The sequence below is a fragment of the Diospyros lotus genome, unplaced genomic scaffold (assembly GCF_014633365.1).
Source record: "Diospyros lotus cultivar Yz01 unplaced genomic scaffold, ASM1463336v1 superscaf1, whole genome shotgun sequence".
NCBI lineage: Eukaryota > Viridiplantae > Streptophyta > Magnoliopsida > Ericales > Ebenaceae > Diospyros > Diospyros lotus.
The window spans coordinates 1,739,121-1,762,698 of NW_026267104.1; the positions used below are offsets into that span (position 1 = coordinate 1,739,121).

Genomic DNA, 23,578 nt, shown 5'->3' on the forward strand with positions numbered 1-23,578 from the left:
TTTATACAAGATGAGTAAATGCCAAGTAAGCTTGCAGTTACAACAGCTTATACTGATGGAACAAACTAACAAGTACACGATTCTACTAACAAACTATGACAAAAAAAGGAAAAGTAATCCTAAGTTAACAGAGCTGTGAGGAAATTGAGTTACACTCTTCTACACCCTTCTCTCAAGTTGGAGGTTGGGTTTCTAATAGCCCGAGCGTGGAAGTAAAGAAGTGATGTTGAGAAGTAACCTCGGGCTTTTGTGAAAATATTTGCCCGTTGAGAGGCAAAGGAAACATGGATAGGTTGAATAAAGCCTTTCCTCAATTGCTCCTGAAGAAGATAACAATCAATATCCAAATGCTTTGTACGTTCATGAAAGATTGGATTTGTTGCAATATGCATAGTAATTTGACTGGCAACAGAAAAGAAGCATGTAGAAATATAGAAAGCATGTAGCAAATAAGAAATCCACAATAATTCACACACTATTATTGCCATACTGTGATATTATGCTTTCACAGAAGAGTGGGACACTATCATCTACTTCTTCATTTTTCAAGAGATCAATGCTGAGCTAAAGAAAATGCAAAATCCGATAAGGGATTTCCTAGAGAAAGAACAAAATGCCCAAATTGCATCACAAAACCCTTTGAGAGAGAGAGAGAGAGAGAGAGAGAGAGTAGTAGCAGCAGAATAGAACAACCCTTTATTGGAAGACCCTTTTAGATAGCAAACTACTTAAGAGTGCTACATTGAAGTGAGATCGGCAAGGAGAGGACATATATAAATCGACCTGGATGTTGAACGATGTAGCTAATATCGAGTCAAGTGAAATTAATATATAATAATTAACTTGCCAATGAGCCGTTGATACTATTTGGATCGGAAAAGAACTCCCCTCAATTAGGTGAAGGGTGTAAACTTTCTGAGAGAGAAAAGGAGGAATTCTTGGCATCTTGGATCACATATGGGATGAATTTGTATGTATGTGTGTGATCGAGCAATTTCCAACCCTAAAAAATACAAATACTTTGCAAAACTCAGAACTTGGATAGTGAATTTGCGAGTATTCTTCACCTCATTTATGTATGTATTCCAAATCACTACGGACGGTGACCGGTAATGTCCTTCCACAAACAAATAGTATTGTTTAAATCAATTAATTTTTAAATTTATAGATATCCAACCATTTGATATTTTAAATTTTTTTTAATATGCTGGCCACATGAAAGCAAGCGATCGGTTCTGACCACACACATATTATCTGAATTCCTCTTACAATAAACGTCATCCGTGACGCCCAACTTTGAATGCCAGCACCTACGTTGGTACCGTAAAGGGACTTAATTTCAACATTTTATTTAATATTTGGGTAACCCGAGACTTAAACGTATGTATTTTTATATAACTGCTAAAGTGCTATATTTTATATAATATATTAGTATACAAATATTATAAATAAATAAATGAGAAATTCTATTCACAGCCAAAATTTTACTCTTCGTAACCACTTTTTAATATCCCTAAAATATCATCGAATAAAAATTCAATTTTACCCTTATATTCAATACTCAGCCACCCAACTGACATACCACTGCATTCCGCCGACAAATCTCTATTCTTCCTCAAACTCAACCACTCACATGATATTACATCACAAGCAAAATTATTTTCTCTTCAAATCTCTCATCCCTCTTATTTCATATTCACACCTATACTAATTCATTTTCACTTACATTCATTTTTTTAGAAAATACGAGCGACTCAAACTTTTTATGATTCATCATGGATTACTACACTAAAATGAATAACTGGAAAGAGTTTGAAGAAGAACAAAACAACGATTCAGAAAAAGAATATCACGCATAGGTAAACACATAATTTGTGTTTGTATTTATTACAGTATTGTATTTATAATAGTGTTTGTTTGTATGTGTTTGTATTTGTAAAAATGAAGTTGCAAAAAACCTTCCTCGAACCCCAACTAGCCTTCCTTTCCCAAATGGTGGGATAGCCCTGCCGAACTATAGCATTCGAGAATGCTAGGCTTCCCCGAAATCAAGAGTTCAAAGAAGCTTAGCCTTCCCGAATACTAGAGTTCAAGAAGGATAGCCTTTCCCGAACTCTAGAACCTTGGAGTTCGGGAAACACCATGTTTCCTAAACTCCAGAGTTCGGGTAACATGGTACTAAATAAAATTTATGAGTAAATATGTATTTATTTTTTAAAAAAATTAAATTATTTAAGTCCAATACTTATATAAAAAAATTAAGTATAAGAAAATATGTTAATATAAAATATATTATATTAAAAAAATATGTTAATATAATTTCATAAAATATAAAAAAATAAAAGATGTGTTCCCCGAACCCATGAGTTCTGGGAATTATGGATTTCCCGAACCCACAAGTTCGGGAAATCATAGTTAGATAAAAAAAAAATTAAGTAAAAAATTATATATTTGTTTTTTTAAAAAATTAAATTATTTGAATCTAATACATAAATAAAAAATTAAGCATAAAAAAATATGTTAATATAATATTAATATAAAATATGTTATATAAAAAATATGTTAATACAATTATATAAAATATAAAAAAAATAAAAGATATGTTCCTCGAACCCTAGAGTTCGGGAAACTACGAAAAATCCATTATTAGATTAAAAAACTTAAGTAAAAAAATATGTATTTGTTTTTATTAAAAATTAAATTATTCTAGTGTAATACTTAAATAAAAAATTAAGTATAAAAAAATGTTAATTAGTACTATTTAATTAAAAATTAAAACTACGTTCTCTTTAGTTTTCAATTTTGAATTTTGAGTTTTGAATTCATTTTCAGTTTTCTGTTTTGATAATCTGTTTTAGAAAGTTGAAAACGCGTTCTCTTTTTCATTTTGAAAAATTATTTTTTAAAACAGAAAATTAGAAAACGCGTTTTTTTTGAAATTTTGAAAATATTTTTTTAATGATATTTTATTCAATAAATTTGATTATTAAGTAAATTATAAATATTTAATGTTAATATATTATTAAAAAATATATACATTTTAAAATTAATGAATTTTGTAATATTTTTTCCATTACAATAATAAAATATGAATAAATAAATATATTTTAAATTTAGAGTTTGTTTTGGATGAAAACACTCAAAACAACTTTTTGTTGTTTTGAGTTTTCTTTATAATTTTTTTTTTCAAAAATACATTTTTAAAAACAACAAAGAGAATGCGTTTTCATTATTTTAGAAAATTGAAAACTAAAAATAACATGAAAACAGTAAAGAGAACGCAACTAGTTTTTTCAAATATTTGTATAAAAGTAAAATATAAAAAAATTAAAGCCTTCGAATCCTAGGGTTCGGAGGCATTGGCCGCCTCCGAACTCTAGGGTTCGGAGGCAACGCATGCCTCCAAAACCCAAGTTTCGAAGGCGCCGCCTCCGACTGCCTCGCTTCAATGGCGGTGATCGATCGAACCCAGGATTTGGAGGCCGCCGCCACCGTTACCGCCTCCGAACCTAGGCGACCACCACCTTCGCCCATCCAACCTCTCCCCTTCTAGTCTCAAAGTTTAATCTTCTAACTCAAAAAATTAAAAAATGTAAGTAAAAATTACCTCACCAAGCGCATAGCAGAGAGACGCGGGTGTAGGGAAGGTGACGAAGGCGAGTGCAGCTGTAGGGAAGGTGACGGAGGCGAGTGCGGCTGTAGGGAAGCGACGACGACGAGTGGAGATTGCAGAGAAGCAACAAATGTTGTAAAGAACGACGACGAGTCGCAGTAGAGATATATGGATATATGAGGGCAATTTTGGAATATAAGTGGCTGCAACAAATAATAATTCTAGCTGTGAAGAGTAATTATTAAATTTATTTTAATTATGGCTACGAAGAGTAAAAAATTGATTGCGAATAGAATTTCTCTAAATAAATATCTAAATAATATGTATGCTAATATTTTTAGATATTATTATAATATTACGTCCATTTCTAATTAAACGTGTATATATAAATTTCCATTTAAAGGCTTCTGCGCTCACCGGTCATCCCCGCCATAAGCTCCAAATCCAATTAAAGCCATGGTCTCCTCCGGCGCCGCCGACTCGACTCATGTACTGGTATGCCCTTTTCCGGCGCCTGGCCACATAATACCCATGATTGACCTCATCCAGTTCTTACTCTCCCGCCGCGTCACCGTTACCGTTCTCCTTGACCCTACTCACTTCCATCTTCTCGAACCCCTCCTCTCATCTCACCCTTCTTCTTCCCTCCAAACTCTGCTTCTCTCTCCTCCAGAAGTTCCACCACCGTCCACTCTGTACAGGCCTATCGCCACCATGAACGTCATTCTCAAACTCTACGATCCCATCGTCCAGTGGTTCCGATCGCACCCTTCGCCTCCGGTGGCCATCGTCTCCGATCTCTTCCTGGGTTGGACCCACCGTCTGGCTTGTGACGTCGGGGCAAAACGTGTCGTCTTCTGGTCAAGCGGCGCCGCCTGTGCTTCGATTCTTAATTGCCTCTTCCGCGACAAACTGAAGGTCGATGATCCCGCCGATGAAAACTCGGTACTCTCCGTTCCAAGCGTACCGAATTGCCACAAATATCCCTGGTGGCAAATAAGTCATCTCTACCGCTACTTCAAGGAAGGAGACCCAGTTTGGGAATTGTTCAGGGAATCCATGGTGGCCAACGTGGAATGTTGGGGCGCCGTGATTAACACTTTCGATGAGTTCGAGAGAGTTTATATCGATCACTTGAAAAAGGAGATGGGCCACGATCGGGTCTGGGCCATCGGCCCGTTACTGCCGCCTGGAGATGACCCGATTGCGTGCAGCAACCGGGGGGGGTCAAGCTCAGTCCCAATCCCTGAACTGATGGGCTGGCTCGACTCCAAGCCAGCCGATTCGATCGTCTACGTCTGCTTCGGGAGCAGCTGGACGGTGACAGTTGAGCAAGTGGCTGCCCTCGCCGCCGCGCTGGAGAGTAGCGGGGTGAACTTCATCTGGTGCGTCAGGAATGGCGGCGCCGCTTTGCCGGACGGGTTTGAAGATCGCGTAAAGGGAAGGGGTTTTATAATAAAGGGGTGGGCCCCACAAGGGCTTATACTGAATCACCGGGCGGTGGGGGCGTTTGTGACTCACTGTGGGTGGAACTCGACGTTGGAGGGAGTAGCCGCCGGCGTGTTGATGCTGACGTGGCCGCTGGGGGCCGACCAGTTCATTAACGATAAGTTGCTGGTGGATGAGCTCGGCGTGGGGGTGAGATTCTACGATATGGGTAACCGAGGTGTGCCAGACTCGACGATGATGGCTCGCTTGTTGGCTGAGTCAGTCGGTGGAAGGCGGGGAGCCCGAGTCGCGGAGCTTAGCAAAGCGGCAGCGGGGGCGCTAATTAAAGGAGGGAGCTCAAGCCGAGATTTGGATAAGCTAGTGGAGCAGTTGCAGCAGCTTAAACCATAGAGAATTTGGCTTTCTCGAGGTCCACTGAACTTGCTTTTTTTTTTTTTTTAATTATGTGCTATCACTTGCACTTTACTTAATTCGCCCCCAAAATTATCACAAAAGAAATAAATTAGAAATGTACTTGGATTATTAATTTTTTTTTTTAAATTACATCCATTAACACTTACCAAAAACTATGATATGAGCAAAGCGGCAACGGAGAGCTCAAGCCGAGATTTGGATATGCTATTGCAGCAGCTTAAACCGTAGAGAATTTGGCTTGCCCGAGGTCAATTGAGAACTTCCCTTTCTTTTTGATCTTATGGTTTTGTAGATATTGGGTGCTGGGAGACTTAAATATAATTTGTGTCCTTAATTTAAGGCCACGTAATTAAGGACACAAGCTCTCGTAATAATAAAATTTGTGTCCTTAATCGGTGAACTTTTTTTAATATATTTTATCTATTAAAATTAAAACAAAATTAAGGACACAGGTCTAACTAATATTGCCAATAGAATAAAAAAAATCAAAAAAAAAAAACTGGTAAAGAATTAAAAAAAAAAAATCAGACCTGGGCTTGGCTGCTGCAAAACCATCAGCCTGCTGCAGGTTCTTGGCTTTTTGGACGCAGGTCTATAGAGAACAAGTTAAATACTTAAATCGAACAAGAGGTTGGAAGAAGTAACAAAATGTTTGGCCAAATTGGATTTGGCTTCTAATTAGCTCATTCTCAAATTTAAAATTTATAAACTCAATGGGAAACCAAGTAATGGACACAAGCCAAGCCTAAACTGCGGAAAATCAACAATGGCCACCGCTACCCTCATTTATGCTCTCCTCAACCAACTGCTTCACAAACTCCGCCACGTCTCTACTAGAACTTCCCCCTTTGAGCGCCTCCGTCGCCGCCTTACTCAGCTCCTTTACTCGGGCTCTCTCTTTCGGCTTCCCCGATCCCACCGACTCTGCCAATAACCGGCCCAGTTCGGCCGAGTCCGGCTCCGCTCGGTTGGCCAATGCGCAGAACCTAACCGCCGCGCCCAGCTCATCCACCAGTAGCCTGTCGTTGGTGAACTGGTCGGCCCCCAGCGGCCAAGTCAGCAGCAACTTGCCGGCGGAGACCCCCTCCAGGACCGAGTTCCACCCGCAGTGAGTCACGAACGCTCCCACAGCTCGGTGCCGCAGAATCGGCACCTGTGGGGCCCATCCCTTTATCACGAAGCCTCTCCCTGCCACACGATCATCGAACCCGTCCGGAATCGCATGGACCTCGTTCTCCTTCAGAACCCAGATGAAACTCACGGCGCTGCTGTCCAGCGCGGCGGCGAGTGCACTCACTTGCGGACTCGGCAGCGCGAATCGGCTCCCGAAACATACGTAAACCACAGAGTCATCACCCTTCGAGTCCAGCCAGCCCATCACCTCTTCGACCGGGACTGAGCTAGCGCCGCCGCGTTTTGTCGGCGCCGCCTGATCATCCACCGGCGGGAGAAGCGGACCCACTGCCCATACCCGATCGTGCCCCATCTCCTTCTTCAAGTACTCAATGTAATCTCGTTCCAACTCAGCGAAAGTATTGATCATTGCGCCCCAAGATTCGATGTTGCCCAGCATGCTCTTCCGGAAGAATTCGCAAACTGGGTCTCCTTCCTTGAAGCCGCGGTACATCGGCGTCACTTGCCACAAGGGATATTTTCGGGAATTCGGCACGTTCGGAATGGTAAGCAAGGAATTTTCGTCCATACCTTCCAGCTTCGGCATGAACCGGAACAAAGCAGTGGCTTCGGAGAAGTCCCCGGCACCGCCGGTCCAGAACGCGACTCGCCGGATGCCGAGATCGCGGGCCAAATCATTTGTCCAGCCGAGGAAAAAGTCGGATACGATGGCTACCGGAGGGGTAGGGTGCGATTTGAACCAGTCGGCAATGGGATCACGGAGAACACTATGGGAGTTGATGAAGGCGAGGGCGTTGGCCGGGGAGGGGGCGAGAGAAGATTCTGGAAGGGAGAGAACAAGGGTTTGGATGGCGGAGGAAGGGTGAGATTGGAGGAGGGGCTCGAAGAGGGGGAGGTTTGGAGGGGTGACGAGGACGGTGAGGGTGAGGCCGTGGGTGAGTAACAGCTGGGTAAGATCGATCATGGGGATTACATGGCTACTTATCGGGATCGGAAAGATCAGAACGTGAGCTCCCATGGCTTCTCTGAGAATACGAATAGTCAACGAATGAGAAAAACATAAAAGAGGTAGCTGAGGTTGGAGAGGATTTATAGCGATTTGGAATTAATTTTTTTTTCAGCTCCTCGCCGTTACCTTCGTTAATTTGGAGGGTTAAATCGTCAATTTGGTCTCTGCACCTTTCGTTATCGCGGACGCCTATTTACCATCGATTGTCTTTTGCCATTAACCACCCTTTGCTTCTTTTATATATATATATATATATATATACAAAAATTCATAAATATTATTATTATATAATATTTACATACTAAATTAATATAAAATTACACTCAATTTAAAAAATATGTTCAAAGGTCCGGTAATTGTATTTATTGCATGAGACCCCACTCCTTTACCCTTTTTTTTTGCCCTTAAAAAAAGTCATAATTGAAAATGTTATGTGACAAGATACTCATAATTAAAGTATACTGTCCAAACTGATTTTGTTGAAATGGTATTAATGACATTGTTTTTGTTTAATAATATTTTTGTCGTTTACGTAATAAAATAGAATAATGGGAGGGATGGGAGCGTCATGGCTGACGGCATCCATGTACCTTATCATCGATGCAGCCGGCCAGTGAAGGGTATGGTTCATCTTAGTCCGAAAGGCAAAATGACTCGTCCTGGGTGCTCCACACCCGGTACCGAAAGAACTTGAGAGAAGATTAATTATGATAATTTAGTTGGATGTAGTAATTAGATTTGAATTCATCGTGCATAAGAAATTTTTCTCATTTTGGAGAGAGATATCTCACATCGTCGTTTACGAGACTTGATCATTGGTCTTGATCTAAAATTCATCATAAAAAATTTTTTGTACCCCCTTCTTAACCAACTGTACTGCACCGGCAGGGTATGGTTATCTTCTCCTCGATTCAGGAGGATTCCAGAGAAATTAAGTGTGAAAGCAAGGAGTTGTTTCGCAAGTATAAAATTGTAAAAAGTCAGGCACAGATCTACACGCATGTGTGGCACGTGTAAAGGGTAGAGAAGAGTTGAGCTGCTTGATTTATTTAGCTTTCACATTTAGGAATTATTAATTATTACAAGTGAAAGCGAAGACCCAGATGGCGTGTGTGGGTGTGTGGGTGTGTGTGTGGCTCTGTTTGGTTCACATCCAAATAAAGATAATGAAATTTTAAGCTATTAAGTCGGGGATACAGACAGACGGAGGACAGGGATCCACGTGACGGCCAACTCATAACAACAGCTAAGCTAATAATAAGAAGAAGAAGATTCTAGTTTTCTAAGAGTTCATTTTGTATTTGATGATAGTAGTATAGTTTGAATTGGATCCATCCTTTTGATTCTCTCAAGTTGACTTCCAATCTAATAAGAGAAAACGCCCCCAAGTACGTCTGATCCACACACCCACACAGCATTTAATTTACTGTCCAGATCTCTCATCGTCAAGTGGAGCTACAAATTCAAATCTGCACATTATCTTCCCCAGAATGTGTGGCTGCGATTCGGGATTGATTGCACAGCCGCCACGTATGATACCAATAGATAGGAGGATATTTGCATGGAAAATTCTATTCGCACCCACACTTTTACTCTTCTCGGACATATTTTAATATATTTAGAATATTCTTTTTTAAAAATTTATTTTTATTTTTACATCCACTTTCTTTCTTAATCAATTACTCGCCATCAATCTCTTTCAAAACCACCACACATCTCTTCCAAAACAAAAAATAATATAACAAAAAAATATTAAATTTAATATATATAATACCACAAAAAATACCAATACAACAAAAAATACACCCATATATATATATTAATAGTTGTACATGTATATACATATATACATTAACACGCGCGCGCGCACACACAAACATATAGATATATATAGAGAGGAAGAAAGCTCGACGGTCATCAGTCACTCCCCCAAAACCCTGGGGTTCGAGGAGCTTGGCTCTCGAACCCCAGTGTTTGGGGCCTTTAGTGCATCCCGAACTCTGGGGTTCGGGAGTCATGGAGTTTGAGGATCTTCAAGCTCTTCGAACCTTGGGGTTCAGGGGGGAGTGATTGATGAAGCTAAGCGGCATTCCTTCCCCATTCTCTCTATATATATATTTATATATATATGTGCATATATATATATGTTTGTATGTCATTCGGCACAACCTTCATCAGCTTTCCCTTAAAAACTTTAGTTAAATGATTATTCGAATGAACTACTACTTGTTACCATGACACTTGAACGGCGGATGAGCTATACTTGTTACCCATTTATTTATTTGCCATAGGGCCTAGAGGCCTTTGCCTCCTTTCTTTGTGTGGATTTTACGCACTAACGTAGCAGGCAGGCAGGCAGGCAGCAGCATATAGTAGTAGTGCCGAACAAACAGTTTTTTCGTCTGAAATTTCAATTCTTCCTTGTGCTGATTGGATTTCATTAATTAATTATTATGAATGCAAAATCTAACAACAGACAGCAATAACGGGGAAAGAAAGGGCGGAAACCTAATGAAGACGACTCTACTACTAGCAATAGCAAAGACTGGGACACTGCAAAGAAACAAAACAATGGTGGTGGACCAAAATCCTAACCAAACTGGAAATGAAACACCCACTCCCCTCTTAAGTTGACTTCACATTCTTCAGCTCCCGGAGCCGCTGGATGAAGCCATCCAAGCTCCGGCTAGAGCTGCCTCCTTTCGGCGCCTCCGACGCAGCCTTACTCAGCTCCTTCACTCTGCCTCTCTCCTCCGCCCTTTCCGCACCCACAGACTCCTTCAGCAGCCTAGCCATCTCCCCCGAGTCGGGAACGGCTCGAGTCCCCACTTCAGAGAACCGAACGGCCGCGCCAAGCTCGTCCACCAGCAGCTTAGCATTCGTGAACTGGTCCGCCCCAAGCGGCCACGTCAGCAACAGCACGCCGGCCGTGATCGCCTCCATCGTCGAGTTCCACCCGCAGTGAGTCACGAACGCGCCGACGGCTCGGTGTCGAAGAATTGGCACCTGTGGGGCCCACCCCTTTATCACAAATCCTCTCCCGGCCACAAGATCTTCAAAGCCTCCCGGCATCGATCGGACCTCGTCCTCCTTCACGACCCAAATGAAATCCACGCCGCTGCTCTCCAGCGCCGCCGCAAGCGATGCCACTTGCTGATCACTGAGCACGAACCTGCTTCCGAAACAGACATAAACCACCGAATCCTCTCGCTTTTCGTCCAGCCAGCTCATCAGAACTTCTACCGGTACCGAGCTGGCGCCGCCACGCTTGGCAGAGCCGGCCTTGTCATCCTCCGGGGGCAATAACGGCCCCACCGGCCAGACCCGATCATGGCCCATCTCCCCCTTCAAATGATCTATGTAAACTTTCTCAAGCTCTTCAAATGTGTTGATCAGAGCACCCCAGCACTGAATGTTCCCCAACATGCTGTTTCTTTTGATTTCCCAATTTGGATCTCCCTCCTTGTACTGCTGGTAAATTGGGCTAACTTGCCACCAGGCGTATGTGGGGGAATTCGGCAAGTTCGGAAGCGATAGAATCGAGTTCTCGTCGTTGGGGTTATCGACCTTTGGTAGATCGCGGAACATGGAGTTCATCAATGCAGCGTCGATCGCACCGCCGGTCCAGAACACGACGCGCGGCACGCCGAGTTCGGCAGCGAGGTATTGGGTCCAGCCGAGAAAGAAATCAGATACGATCGCGACGGGAGGCGAGGGGTGGGACTGGAACCACTGGCGAATCGGATCGTGGAGTTTTCTGAGCGAATTCATGAAGGCGACCGGGCGAAACAGGTTGGGAATGGGAGTAGCTTCTGGAGGGGGGAGAACCAGAGTTTCGATGGAGGAAGGAGGGTGAGATTGGCGGAGGGAATCGACGAGAGGAACGTTGGGAGGGGTGACCAGAACGGTGACCTTCAGGCCGCGGGTGAGTAACAGCTGGGCGAGGTCCAGCATGGGCACCGCGTGGCTCCCCATCGGAAACGGGAAAAGCAGGACGTGAACTGGAGCGTCGTCGCCGTTGGCCGCCATCGTTTCTGTTGAGCAAAATGACCTGCTGGTGATTTCCGCGAAGTATATTTATTTATAAAGAGGGGAAGATTTAATTATTTTTGGAAGGATTTTTCTTATTTATTTTAATATGTAATAAATCCAAAAATTTAGAGCATATTAAAAATACTTATTTTTGTGTCTGTATGTACACTGTACGCAATAAATGGGGGATGGATGGGCCTGTCCTCGCCGGTTACGCCGCTTTGTTTGTCGTTAATTCTGGGGGAGGTAGGTTTACCGTTTGCCCATTGCGTCAGGGTAAAACTGGAATTGAAGAGAACTTATGGGGCCACTAAGGCATATTGAAAAAGAATTTTGTCCTGGTTTACATAATTATTTATTTGCGCTCGAACGTGAACCCTCGTGGGATGTGTCCAAATTAAGTCACCTTGTCTGAACCGGAGGACAAGGCGGAATTACCGACGTTGCCCCAAAATCTCTGTACAGGCAGAGTCAATCGAATAGCACGTGGTGCTGTCACATTTTTAATTGATGGTGGAGTATTTTAATTTTAATTTTAAAGATAAATATAAAATAATATTTCTTTTGTAAATAAAATTAAAATTTAAATTTAATTAGAAGACCTAAATATATTGGATCTAAATTCCAAGTCCGGATTGAAAATTATTAGGCTAGTAGTAGAAGACGACAAAAAGGCCACGTGTAACTCAACGTATTGTTTCACGTGGTATTGCAAGTGGGAGGGAGGTAAACGTCTGCCAAGCCGTTTCCTAAATTTTAAAATGACAAGGAAACATCATGTGATGGGCATTATTATATTCTATCCCCGGAAACCGAAAGCCCCAGTAGAACCACAGTGAGAGTGAGAGAGAGAGAGCGAGAGATGTTCAGTAAAAGGCCACGTGTAACTCAACGTATTGTTCAATTTTACAAAACATTAATAATAAATAATCCTAGTAATAAATAACAATATTTCTAGCGTACGCAACCCCTATTGCTGCTGTGTATTTATTATTATTATTATTATTATTTACGCAAGTAGTGGCACAGCTCAGCAAGTAAAATTTTTAAACATCATCAAAATGATTATTATTATTATTATTGTAACAAAGAGAAAGAAAAGTTGAACCTTTTCAGCGCTATTAAAAGTAGCGTTGAAGACGTACAATTAGATGCTCAAATTATTAGCTTGCTTGCTTGGTACCAATTCCTTACCTAGAAGGTTTCTTTCATTCAAGGCTACTTCGGTCTTTTCATTCAAGGCTATCGTCGTCCGACGATCTCGGACACTTTTCAATCTCGAAAAATCATGCATATTTTCCAGCCGGATTTATTAAAAAATTATTGACACTTTTAAAGCAAGAGGACAAGAAAGTGTAGAATATTTTAAAAATAACGTTACTTGCCTTCATTTTAATCATTAACTTCATGACTTAAAAGCAAGAGGACAAGAAAGTGTAGAATATTTTAAAAATAACGTTACTTGCCTTCATTTTAATCATTAACTTCATGACTTTACTCGGTAAACTAAGTCGATAGAAGAATTTTTATCCGGACAAACACGGCTAGCAAGAGGTTGTTGGGGCAGAGAGATGCATGGCTTCTCAAGCTACTAGCTCGTTAAGCTTCTTCACTAACGCGTTCAGGTTTTTGGCTGAGCTGCCTCCTTTGACTGCCTCCACCGCCGATTTCCTGAGTTTCCTCACTCGGGCTCTCTCTTCCGCCCACCCCTTCTCGTTTACCGACTCGGCCAGTAACCGAGCTAGCTCAGCCGAGTCCGGAACGGCCCGGTTCCCCAGATTGCAGAACTTAACGCCCGCGCCCAGCTGGTCCACCAGCATCATCGTGTTAGTGAACTGGTCGGCACCCAGTGGCCAACTCAGCATCAACACGCTAGCAGCGATTCCCTCCAGGAACGAGTTCCACCCGCAGTGAGTCACGAACGCGCCAACAGCCCGGTGGCTCAGTATCTGCACCTGCGGAGCCCAACCATTGATCATGAACCCTCTGCCCTTTGTCCGTTCGTCAAACCCATCTGGAATGGAAACCACGTCGTCTTTCTTGACCACCCAAACGAAATCCACGCCGCTGCTGTCCAGCGCGCCGGCCAGAGAGCCAACTTGCTCATCAGTGAGCGTCCATGTGCTCCCGAAACACACGTAGACCACCGAACCATCCGGCTTGCAGTCCAGCCAGCTTATCAGCTCATGGACTGGCACCGAGCTGGTCCCGCCACGTTTACTGGGAGCCGTCCGATCACCATCCGATGGCAACAATGGCCCCACGGCCCAAACCCGATCGTGGCCCATCTCTTTCTTCATTTGATTGAGAGAAGGCCCTTCCAGCTCGTCGAAGGAATTGACAATCGCGCCCCAAGATTGGGAATTACACAGCCACGAGTTCCGGAAGAACTCCCAATCTGGGTCTTCCACGTTAAGTAAACGATACAGATGGGGCAGTTGCCACCAGGGGCATTTCGGGGAATTAGGGAGTTTCGGAAAATGGACGAATGATTCGTCGTCGTGGGGATCATCGGCCTTTGGAAGGTCGCGCAGCATGGAAGTGAAAATCAACTCTCCGAAAGCGCCGCTTGATTCCAACACCAGACGTGGCACGCCCAGATCGGTGGCGAGGCGGTGGGTCCAGCCAAGGAAGAAATCCGAGATTATGGCGACGGGCGGCGAAGGGTGGGAGCGGAACCAGTCGGTGATGGGGCCGGCGAGGTCGCAGAGGGCGTACATGTCTTCCAGAGGCCAAGGGAGATTAGAAGTCCGGTGAACGGACGGGAGAGGGAGGACCAAGGGTTGGACGGAGCCGGAGGACGCGTGGCGGGAGATGACTGGGTCGAGCAGGTGGAGGAGAGTGGGGGTGACCAGCACGGTGAGCTTTAAGCCGCGGGAGAGTAATAGGCTGGCCATGTCCAGCATGGGTATGATATGGCCGGACGTCGGAAAAGGGCACAGCAAAACATGGGCGCAGCCGGTTCTGGTGCCGAACATGGCTTCCAGACCACGAAGAAAATTGCTGAATGTAAGAGTGCGCTGAGACAACAAACTATTTAATTGGCAGATGAATGCCTCATATCTTGCGCCGCCATCTGTATAAAGACAGCAGCTATTGAAAGCTGCTACAGTCAATAATAAATTTTAATATAAAGTTCTGTTACAAGTATTTTTTGGAAAGGAATACGAGGCTTGTCTCGATCCAGCAAGCTGGCTTAATAATCTAAAGTTCAGTATATTTAATAGCCAACTTCGTCGGAGCAAATTCATGCATCGTTGAAATTTGAGCTTAAGTCGCGAATCCTAACGAACTCTCATCAATGTTTCCAATGATCTCACAATGATATATCCAACGAGTTCTCAACAATCCTCTAGCTCGCTGGTCAAACTATTCAGTTCGCATAATAATATTGCTGTTGAATAATCGAAGGTAGAAACCCACTTACTTTACCTGAGCCAAACCAAATCCATCGTAATGAGAAACTCATTCCCTATTTTATGCACCCCTAACCATAATAGATGTAAAGGATAACTTGTCTCATATTATATCATCTTTATATTTTTATATTTTATATAATTGTAAAGACCCTCACTATAAATAGGGGTCTGTTGCAGGTATTTTCCATTCTACTCTATGCGGGTTGGGCTCAAAGCAGCAGGTCGATCCAATTGCATAAGGTCCAGTAGACCTTGAACTGAGTTCGCTTAAGCGAACTCACGCATTGCTAAAACTTGAGCTCGGACTACAAGGCCAAGCGAGCTCCCAGGAATGCCTCTAGCTCGTCGGCCTATTCAAGAGAGCCCCCAACTGCACTTCAAGCAAGCTCCTAGTGAACTCTTGCATCTCGCCACCCTAGCCAGTTAGCTCACATAACAAGAGGGTCATATGCTAGAGAATATTTACAGGCAATGGGCCGTCCCAATTGGGCTATTTCGGCCCAACCTAGCCATACCCTTTTTGGCCCATTTGGTCACCCCGCGCCAGTCTCATCCTGGCCTCTTGCGACAAACATCATTACAACTGCATCTGGATTTTCGCGCATTTACCATAGATCTCATCCTCATTAATGATGGATCTCATCCACATTAATGAGGGTCCTGTCGACACCTTGCTGCTGCGTGGGCGCTTCCGCCAGCGCCAAAAATTTCGTCCCATCATCTGTAGACATACAGCACGTGCAAAAATACCTCTTCACCTCCCTTATATCAACCAACTCTTCCTAGAGTCATGGTATGTTTTTTAAGCCAACTTACTGATACTCTGCAATTCTACTTACTCGTTCACTGACTTGAGTATTGGAGTATATTGTAGGGACTAGCCGACGGACTAACGAATCGAACTAGATAACCCATTATTTCCCTCTCGAATTTATTACACCAGTGCGGGCCAACGAATCGAGATCAACCAATTCTGAACGTCGACAGGATCAAAAACACCATTGTAAAAAAAACAAGAAAAATGTTATATTGTTATTCTATCGAATTGTCTAGAAACTAATTGTAAAGTAGTCATCGTTCTAGATGAATCACGTAAAATTTCTCTGTCTTTATTTCTATTTTATTCCTTCTCTTTGCATTTGAGTTTAATTATTTATTGCGAGCCACGAATAACGGTCCGCTAAATTTGAAGGTTGACAAGTTCATTAAAATAAATATTTATTGATTTTTTTAAAAAAAATGACATCAGAATTTATACGTAACAGAGTCATTTAAATGGTAATTTTAAAAAAAAAAAATAATACTCATTGTTGTGCATTAAATTTCTTTTAAAATAATTTTATAAATTAATAAAATATAAAATAAACTATACGTCATATGAAAGAAAAAAAGTAGCGAGTTGCGGAGTAACTGGTTTGCCACCTCATCATTTATTCTTGAAAAGTTGTCATAATTATATCATTCGAGAATTGAGCAAGTGGACGAGAATCGGATTTCTATATACTATTTGTCATCATGTCATGTAATTACAACTTAAGCCCAATAATTAACATCTTCTTATTCAACGTTCTACCGTGACGTCTACTAAACCACTAGTCTTTTACAAAATTATTATTGGTAGGGAGGATAAGAAGTTGCAGCCAGCAAGCCAAGCCCACATGGTGGCCAGTTTTGCAGAGAAGAGAAGACATGCTAGAATGAAAGTGAAGGGCCATATCCTCCTTTTGTAACATGGGTTTCATCGACGAACAACAAGGTCTAAAATGGATATTGGGGGAGAGAGAGAGAGAGAGAGTATTATATATAATTCTGGCTTGTTTATATAATATAGGAATATAGGTAGAGATTTACTTTACCCAGTTGGCGTGGCCACGCTTCTGGATGACCAATTCACAGCACCATCGGAAAGAAGCGTTACTAAATCAACCAAATCTTTTGAAGAGCTTCCTCCGTCTTTCATGGCTTCCAGTGCTGCTTCACGCAACTTTGCCGAACGGACCCTTTCTTCTCTTTTTTCCCCCACTGCCTCTGCCAAACACCGAGCCAACTCGTCGGAGTTGGGAACCGCACCAGCTCCTTCACAGACCGTTCTGGCCACCTTCAGCTCGTCCACCAGCAACGTCGCGTTGACGAACTGGTCCGCTGTCATGGGCCAAGCCAGCATCGGCACGCCGGCGTATATCGCCTCCAGGACCGAGTTCCACCCGCAGTGAGTCAAGAACGCGCCGATGGATCGGTGACGCAGTATCAGCACCTGCGGGGCCCAGCCTCGTACGACCATACCTCTCCCGGCCGCACGATCTTCGAACGAGGATGGGATTGCGCCGTACATCCCGGACACGTGTCCAGCTGTGGGCTCCTTGACGCACCATAAAAACCTGGCCCCACTTTTCTCCAACCCTAAAGCCAACGCTTCCATTTGCCCGTTGGTCAACACGGCTTGACTGCCAAAGCAAACATAGACAACGCTGTCATCTTGAGACCTGTCGAGCCAGGAAAGAATATCTATGGGCCAAACCGAGCTGGACCCGCCTCTCTCAGTTGGACCGGATTGGTCGTCATTGGAAGGCAGCAGCGGCCCAACAGCCCATACTCGATCATGGCCCAATTCTTTCTTCAGGTGGGCCAGATAGGCCCGTTCCAACCCACTAAACGAGTTCACCACGAGTCCCCAACTCGCTACGTTGGCCCGGAACCCATCTTTCAAGAACTCAGAAACCGGATCGCCTTCTACGTAGCTCCGGTAGAGTGGGGACACCTGCAGCCATGGATAAACCGGCGAGTTTGGAATCTCAGGGAAATAGACGAGAGCGTTATCGTCGTTCGGATCTTCTCCTTTGGGTAGGTCGCGCCATAAGGAATTCATAACCGCCACGGCCATGCCGCCGGATGGAGAGAAGACGACGCGGCGGATGCCCAGTTTGGAAGCGAGGTGCTGCGTCCAGCCCAAGAAAATATCGGAGATGATGGCCACCGGCGGCGAGGGCTGGGCATGGAACCACCTGAGAAGAGGGTCGTAGAGTCCACCCAATGCGTGAAACATCATGCGGAAGCTTCCCGCCGGCAGGTGCTGGACGTTCTCGACGCCGGCGGGGAGAGAGGCGTACCCCGGGAACGGCAAAACTAGGGTTTTTATGGCGGGGTGTCGGGAGCGAAGTGGATTGAGAAAAGCGAGGTTTTTTGGGGTGACGAGAAGGGTGATGGCTAGGCCATGGCGGACCAGTTGGCTGGTTAGGTCCAGAAGCGGTATCAGGTGCCCCTGCGCAGGATAAGGGAACACCAGGATGTGTGCGCCTCCTCCGGCTCCGGCGACCGTCATCTATGAATATGATATTAGCCTACAAGTATACGAACATTTCAGGGCGCTTAATTTCAGAGAATGAGACAGATATAGAGAGAAGGGGATGGCTGAAGAAGCAAGTGACCGAATGAGGCAACAAAAGATGCTATTAAGCGTTATTTTTACGTTACTATATTAGCCGTTTCAGCCTTTCGTTCACTCCAGACGATTCAATTTTCAGGGTATCGCATCTATATTTGGGTCACCATTATATAAAATAATTTAATTTTTACTTTAAAAATTACTATTTGTCGGGGAAAGAACAAACTATTGTCTTGCGATAATTTATTTCTGTCGTGAAACTATAAAATACTTAATTTTAATTTTATATTAAATAAAGTCTTTTAAAAAAAAAATTCTTGTATCCATCTTATTTCTTGATTGAATTATATATATATATATATATATTCAACTAAAAGACTTTATTGAGTTATTGCTTATATCTTATACTGATGGCATGATTAGATCTACTGTTAACAATTAATCTAATAATATAATAATATTATTGGTATGCCATTTCTGAAATAATAGTATATATATATATATATATATTTAATGGCAAACATTCAGATTGTAAATGCATAAATGAAATGAACTTTTCTAATAATTTTTTAAATTTACATAAGACAGCAGCCCATGGTCCGATTTTAGCCCAGGACCCCTAGAGGCTGGTGGCGATGGGCTCTTGTTATGATATGGGCCAGTTCCGACAGAAAAGGGCCCATGCAGCCCACTTCCGAGGCTTCGAAAGCATAAGGCAAAGGCAGCGCAGTGTAAAGAGGAGCGAAATTCAAAGGGTTAGTTGGGGGCGTAGAAGAAATGACACGCGTCGTGGCGTGTGTGGGGCCACGTAGGGGTAGCAAGACCACCCAAAAGAGAAAAAGGAAAAGGGCACGGGAGGGCAGCACGTGACTCTGCCACGTCATACCCCTCCTTCTTTCCCAATTCAATGACCCATAAAGCACAGGTCACTTCACAGAGGCTTGCACATGCCTCCTCCTCCCCCCCCTATAAATATATTCTCATAAATTGAAAAGACTCAAAATCCGAGTTTAGGTCAATTTAGTTTCTTAACATGGTAACGAATCAAAATTGCATCCTCAAAATGGTTAAAAATTATTATTTTATTTTTTTCATTAGAAAGCTAAAAAAACCTAAAAATGTTTAGAAAATGGTATTGGCTTTTGTGTATAGCTAATATATTTTTTATTAATTAATGAAATTATTTAAATATTAAAAATAAAATATATTAAATACATTTTGAGGATTTGATTTTTGGGAAAAGAAATTAGCAGTGGCGTTGGATACGTGGGTTGGGGAGGGGAGGGGCGGGGCGTGGGACATCATCCCCACGTGACCGCGTCACGAGAAGGAGAGCGACGCACCGCCTAAGTCGGCCGAGCACGTGCTACGGCATGTAGCAAACAATTACAGACGATGACGATGATGCTTGATATTTTGATTTGATTCGACGACGTCGACGATGATCATAATGCTAATGCTAATGGGGCTAGTGGGCCCGCCCAATTCAAATATATATATATATATATATATATGATGCGTTGCATCCCCTTGCTAGGCTGCTACGCTTGGTTGGTTTCCCACCTTTTCCGATCTTCCAAAACTGCCCCTGCGATCATATCATACGCATTGAGTTGCATCATTTATGTTTTTATGATACATGCAAAATTGAAAACGAAGCTAAACTATGAATAAAAGTCACCTCTCTTTCATTTGTTTTTTTGAAAGGTTTTAATCTTTGTAGAAGAATAATTTGAGATCGTTTTGTCTTTTTTTATAGGAATTATTAATGAATGTATTTCGAGATATTTGTAAAATATATTTAATGTATTTTATTTTTAGTATTTAAATACTTTTATTAATAGTAGTCTACAAAATTGTGAGATTTCTTAATGATCTTTGATATAATTATTAAGCGATATGCAACACTAGTCGTAAAATTGGAATTAAACATTATTTATATTAATTTATTTATTTATTTATTTTAATCAAATAATCACTTATAAGAATAACGATGATGACGATTACTCATGATTGATTCATGAGTGTTTTAGAATATCACATTTGAATTATAATTATTTTAATTATCAAAATTTTTAAAAATCAAATGAAGAATTTAAAGGATTGTAAGGGAATATTAAATCATACTTAATATGTATAGGATTTATTTGATTTTATTATCAAATTTTATGTGTGTATTTTTTTATTTGTTCGTAGTTGTGTTGACTATTGTTCATTGATTTTTTTGTTAATCATACTTGAGACAATTTCCATTATAGGATTTGGGAAATCTTAAGATTGTAATTGCCGTGATTATTGTGAAATATGTCAAAGGGGATGCTTACATTAGTATTTTCTGATAATCTAATAAAAAAATATTAAAAAAAAAAAGCAATTTACTGAGCAAATTTTCTTAATTTTATCTAATTTAGAATAAAAATAAATAATTTATAACGAGTGGTATGGCATCGTGCAATGTCTGCCACCCAGATTCACTAATTCTATATTGTCGCAAACAAAAATCCAATGGGAAGGGTAATTTGGCCATTTCGTTCTCCCCAGAACAAAATCATGAGCGAGCTAACGGACGTTAACGGGGCCCCGTTTCGGTTGGGACGGAACTGAAGAAGTGAAAGAAAGAAAGAGAGAAAGAAAGAAAGAGGACGGCAGGAGCAACAGAAAAAAGAGGGGGTGGGGGGCGGGCCGAGGGCCCCACCGCACGCGAGGGGGCAGGCAGAGTGGCAGATGAACGGCAGGGGATGGGCGCACGTGAGCGGGTGGCATCAGCCCCCAGCTCACGTGCGATGAAAATGGCCCCCACACCCCAGAATTGGGTCCCGTCACGTCAATATAATTATGCTGCCTAAAGGATTAGCCAACCCACCACCTCCTCTCACATGCCGCCCCCGCCTTTCCCTTTCCCGTTTCTTACCCCTATCTCCCCCCTACTATCGCTGTCCTTTAATAAAATTTTAATTATCCAAAAAAGAAAAAATAAAGCCTCACTTAAACTTATTTTTTAATTGTTTTTAGTATGAGGTTAAATTTTTATTTAGTTTTGAGTTATAAATGATAGTCTACCATATTAGATGTCTCAATGATGGATGGTAAAGAATATTTTTTTTCTTATTTACCCCCCCCCCCCAAAAAAAAAACAGGTATTTCTATAATTAAACAGGCCTAAACTGCCATTCCGAACTGGGGACTAAATTACAGTATGGTCCAGTACTAAACTTCCATTTTCACAGAATTCTTGTCGATTCTTTAGGGAAGTGGCTGTTTTTCAGAATTTAAACGAAACCGTGACTTTCGAATCCTGTTGAGACTTCCTGCTGTCACCATGCTATTGATTAAAACTAAACTAAAAGGCTCCCATACGCACGGTGTAATAATAAAATATTTAAAATTTTATCTAAAATATTGAATTTAAATTAATGTGATAATTTAAAAAATATAACTATTACTGAAAGGTAATATTTAGTAGGAAGACAAAAGTAAAATTAAAAGATAAATTTTGTATAAATTTTATCAAATATCTGATTCTGAGTATTTATAAATTATGTTCGTATTTAAATTTATTTTAAAATATATCAAGATTCGTACTTAAAAATTAATTGAGAAAAATTCAAACACAAGCAAATAATAATAATAAAAAAAATTAAACTAAAAGAGCGAAAGCCGGAACTGGGGGACTAAATTATACAGTATGGTCCAGTGTCACGGAACTAGAGAATCCCCGCAGCCCGACACCGTTGGATCCTGCAACGAATGATCAATTTTTAATCCAAAAGAGAAGCGGATCGCGTATAATAATGGAAATAGAAGGCGGGGCCCGCCACATTAGCCAGAGTGAGTTGGCCACGTGATTTGGGAGGCGGGGGTCGATGATGCGTACGCATCCATTCCCTTCTTCGCCACCCATTTTTTAATCACGTGACTCTCCCCGCCTTTCGCGGCCCAACCGCCACGTGTTCCCCCATTCCCCCTAATTATATCATCAAGACCGCCCCGCGCTTAATCATATCCTATCCTATCCTAAGACGCGTATTAATCGCTTTATTACTTAACTGATCCCCAAACGGATTCCAGAGAATGTCCACTTCTTCCACCGCCTGCGCTGCATAAAGTAAGAAGTTCCCCCCCCTCCCCCCTTTCCTCTTATTTACGCTAATCATTTTTTAATTAAGTAAATTACCTTTCGTACTCTGCCTTGTTTGTTTTGCTTGGAAATGCTTTTATCCGCGCAGCCAGACAGAAGATCTTCGGAACAGCACGCCCCAAACAGAGCTGATCACCGCTGTTCACCTTCCACGTTCATGTCTCTGCGCCGAGGAATCTCTTCTTTGTATTATTTTTCATCTTTTAATACCTCAACTTAAAAAATATTAGTTAGTTTTTAGGTTCTTATTGAAAAAATTTATGTACATACAATTACACCAGCAATAACTAAATTAAATGGAATCGAGAGCCAACACTTAAAGGTCATGTTGTAATTTACGTGACATTACTTTATTGGAGGAGGAATTAGCCCATCGAAATTACTTACAATCAGGCAAAGGAGTAATTAGATGTGTGTCATGAATCTTGACTTAGTTTTTTAGAGGAGGGTGATATGATTGGATAATGAATATGTATGCAGGCGGGTCGGAATATTAATTACAAGGGTCCCGGCTCCCGAGCAGCCGTACAAACGTTGGAGATGGGGGAAAATATATTAAGAAAAGGGTAGTGTGTGTGTGTGTACACCAATTTGATGGATTGAACATTAAACATTAATCAATCTCTCACTTTGGTCTCTTCTGACGGGGTCTATGTTACGGATTGATTGTGGGGGGGGGGGGGGGGGGGGGGGGGGGTATTTTACAAAAACAAGTTAAGAATTATATAATGTTTAAAGCCACGACAATCTTTGTCAAGAGATAAAAAGTTTTATAGTTATTTAAAACATAGAAGTGATCATTCATAAAGACTACTTGTGGAGGAGATAATAGTTTGTATTTTGAATTATGATTCATCTACATTTAGAGTGATATAATAATATAATAATTATCATGAATGACATTATTAATTTTCTTTTTATTTAAGAAGACAAAAATTAGGTGAATAATGAAAATGGAAAAATAAATTAAGAAAGGCAGTAACCGTTG

The 23,578-nt window shown here is 41.9% G+C and overlaps 5 protein-coding genes across 5 annotated transcripts; 1 reads left to right on the forward strand and 4 right to left on the reverse strand.

Moving 5' to 3' along the window:
• The first annotated feature begins 4,016 nt into the window (after positions 1 to 4,016).
• LOC127792858 (flavonol 3-O-glucosyltransferase UGT89B1-like) lies at positions 4,017 to 5,597 on the forward strand. Its single transcript, XM_052323480.1, has one exon. The coding sequence runs from the start codon at positions 4,070 to 4,072 to the stop codon at positions 5,450 to 5,452; it is 1,383 nt and encodes a 460-aa protein (XP_052179440.1). The 5' UTR covers positions 4,017 to 4,069; the 3' UTR covers positions 5,453 to 5,597.
• A 510-nt stretch (positions 5,598 to 6,107) lies between these two features.
• On the reverse strand, positions 6,108 to 7,671 carry LOC127792857 (UDP-glycosyltransferase 89B2-like). Its single transcript, XM_052323479.1, has one exon. It carries the CDS (start codon positions 7,626 to 7,628, stop codon positions 6,237 to 6,239), a length of 1,392 nt encoding a protein of 463 aa, XP_052179439.1. The 5' UTR covers positions 7,629 to 7,671; the 3' UTR covers positions 6,108 to 6,236.
• Positions 7,672 to 10,122: 2,451 nt separating this feature from the next.
• Positions 10,123 to 11,684, reverse strand: LOC127793162 (flavonol 3-O-glucosyltransferase UGT89B1-like). The gene has a single exon (XM_052323947.1). It carries the CDS (start codon positions 11,646 to 11,648, stop codon positions 10,245 to 10,247), a length of 1,404 nt encoding a protein of 467 aa, XP_052179907.1. The 5' UTR covers positions 11,649 to 11,684; the 3' UTR covers positions 10,123 to 10,244.
• A 1,411-nt stretch (positions 11,685 to 13,095) lies between these two features.
• LOC127792757 (flavonol 3-O-glucosyltransferase UGT89B1-like) lies at positions 13,096 to 14,717 on the reverse strand. Its single transcript, XM_052323329.1, has one exon. It carries the CDS (start codon positions 14,627 to 14,629, stop codon positions 13,235 to 13,237), a length of 1,395 nt encoding a protein of 464 aa, XP_052179289.1. The 5' UTR covers positions 14,630 to 14,717; the 3' UTR covers positions 13,096 to 13,234.
• A 1,841-nt stretch (positions 14,718 to 16,558) lies between these two features.
• Positions 16,559 to 18,502, reverse strand: LOC127792851 (UDP-glycosyltransferase 89B2-like). The gene has a single exon (XM_052323468.1). It carries the CDS (start codon positions 18,387 to 18,389, stop codon positions 16,923 to 16,925), a length of 1,467 nt encoding a protein of 488 aa, XP_052179428.1. The 5' UTR covers positions 18,390 to 18,502; the 3' UTR covers positions 16,559 to 16,922.
• Positions 18,503 to 23,578: the final 5,076 nt, after the last annotated feature.

Excerpts from the sequence above, each read along its gene's own strand:
- LOC127792858 (XM_052323480.1), top strand. The coding sequence starts at position 4,070 with ATGGTCTCCTCCGGCGCCGCCGACTCGACTCATGTACTGGTATGCCCT.
- LOC127792857 (XM_052323479.1), bottom strand. The coding sequence starts at position 7,628 with ATGGGAGCTCACGTTCTGATCTTTCCGATCCCGATAAGTAGCCATGTA.
- LOC127793162 (XM_052323947.1), bottom strand. The coding sequence starts at position 11,648 with ATGGCGGCCAACGGCGACGACGCTCCAGTTCACGTCCTGCTTTTCCCG.
- LOC127792757 (XM_052323329.1), bottom strand. The coding sequence starts at position 14,629 with ATGTTCGGCACCAGAACCGGCTGCGCCCATGTTTTGCTGTGCCCTTTT.
- LOC127792851 (XM_052323468.1), bottom strand. The coding sequence starts at position 18,389 with ATGACGGTCGCCGGAGCCGGAGGAGGCGCACACATCCTGGTGTTCCCT.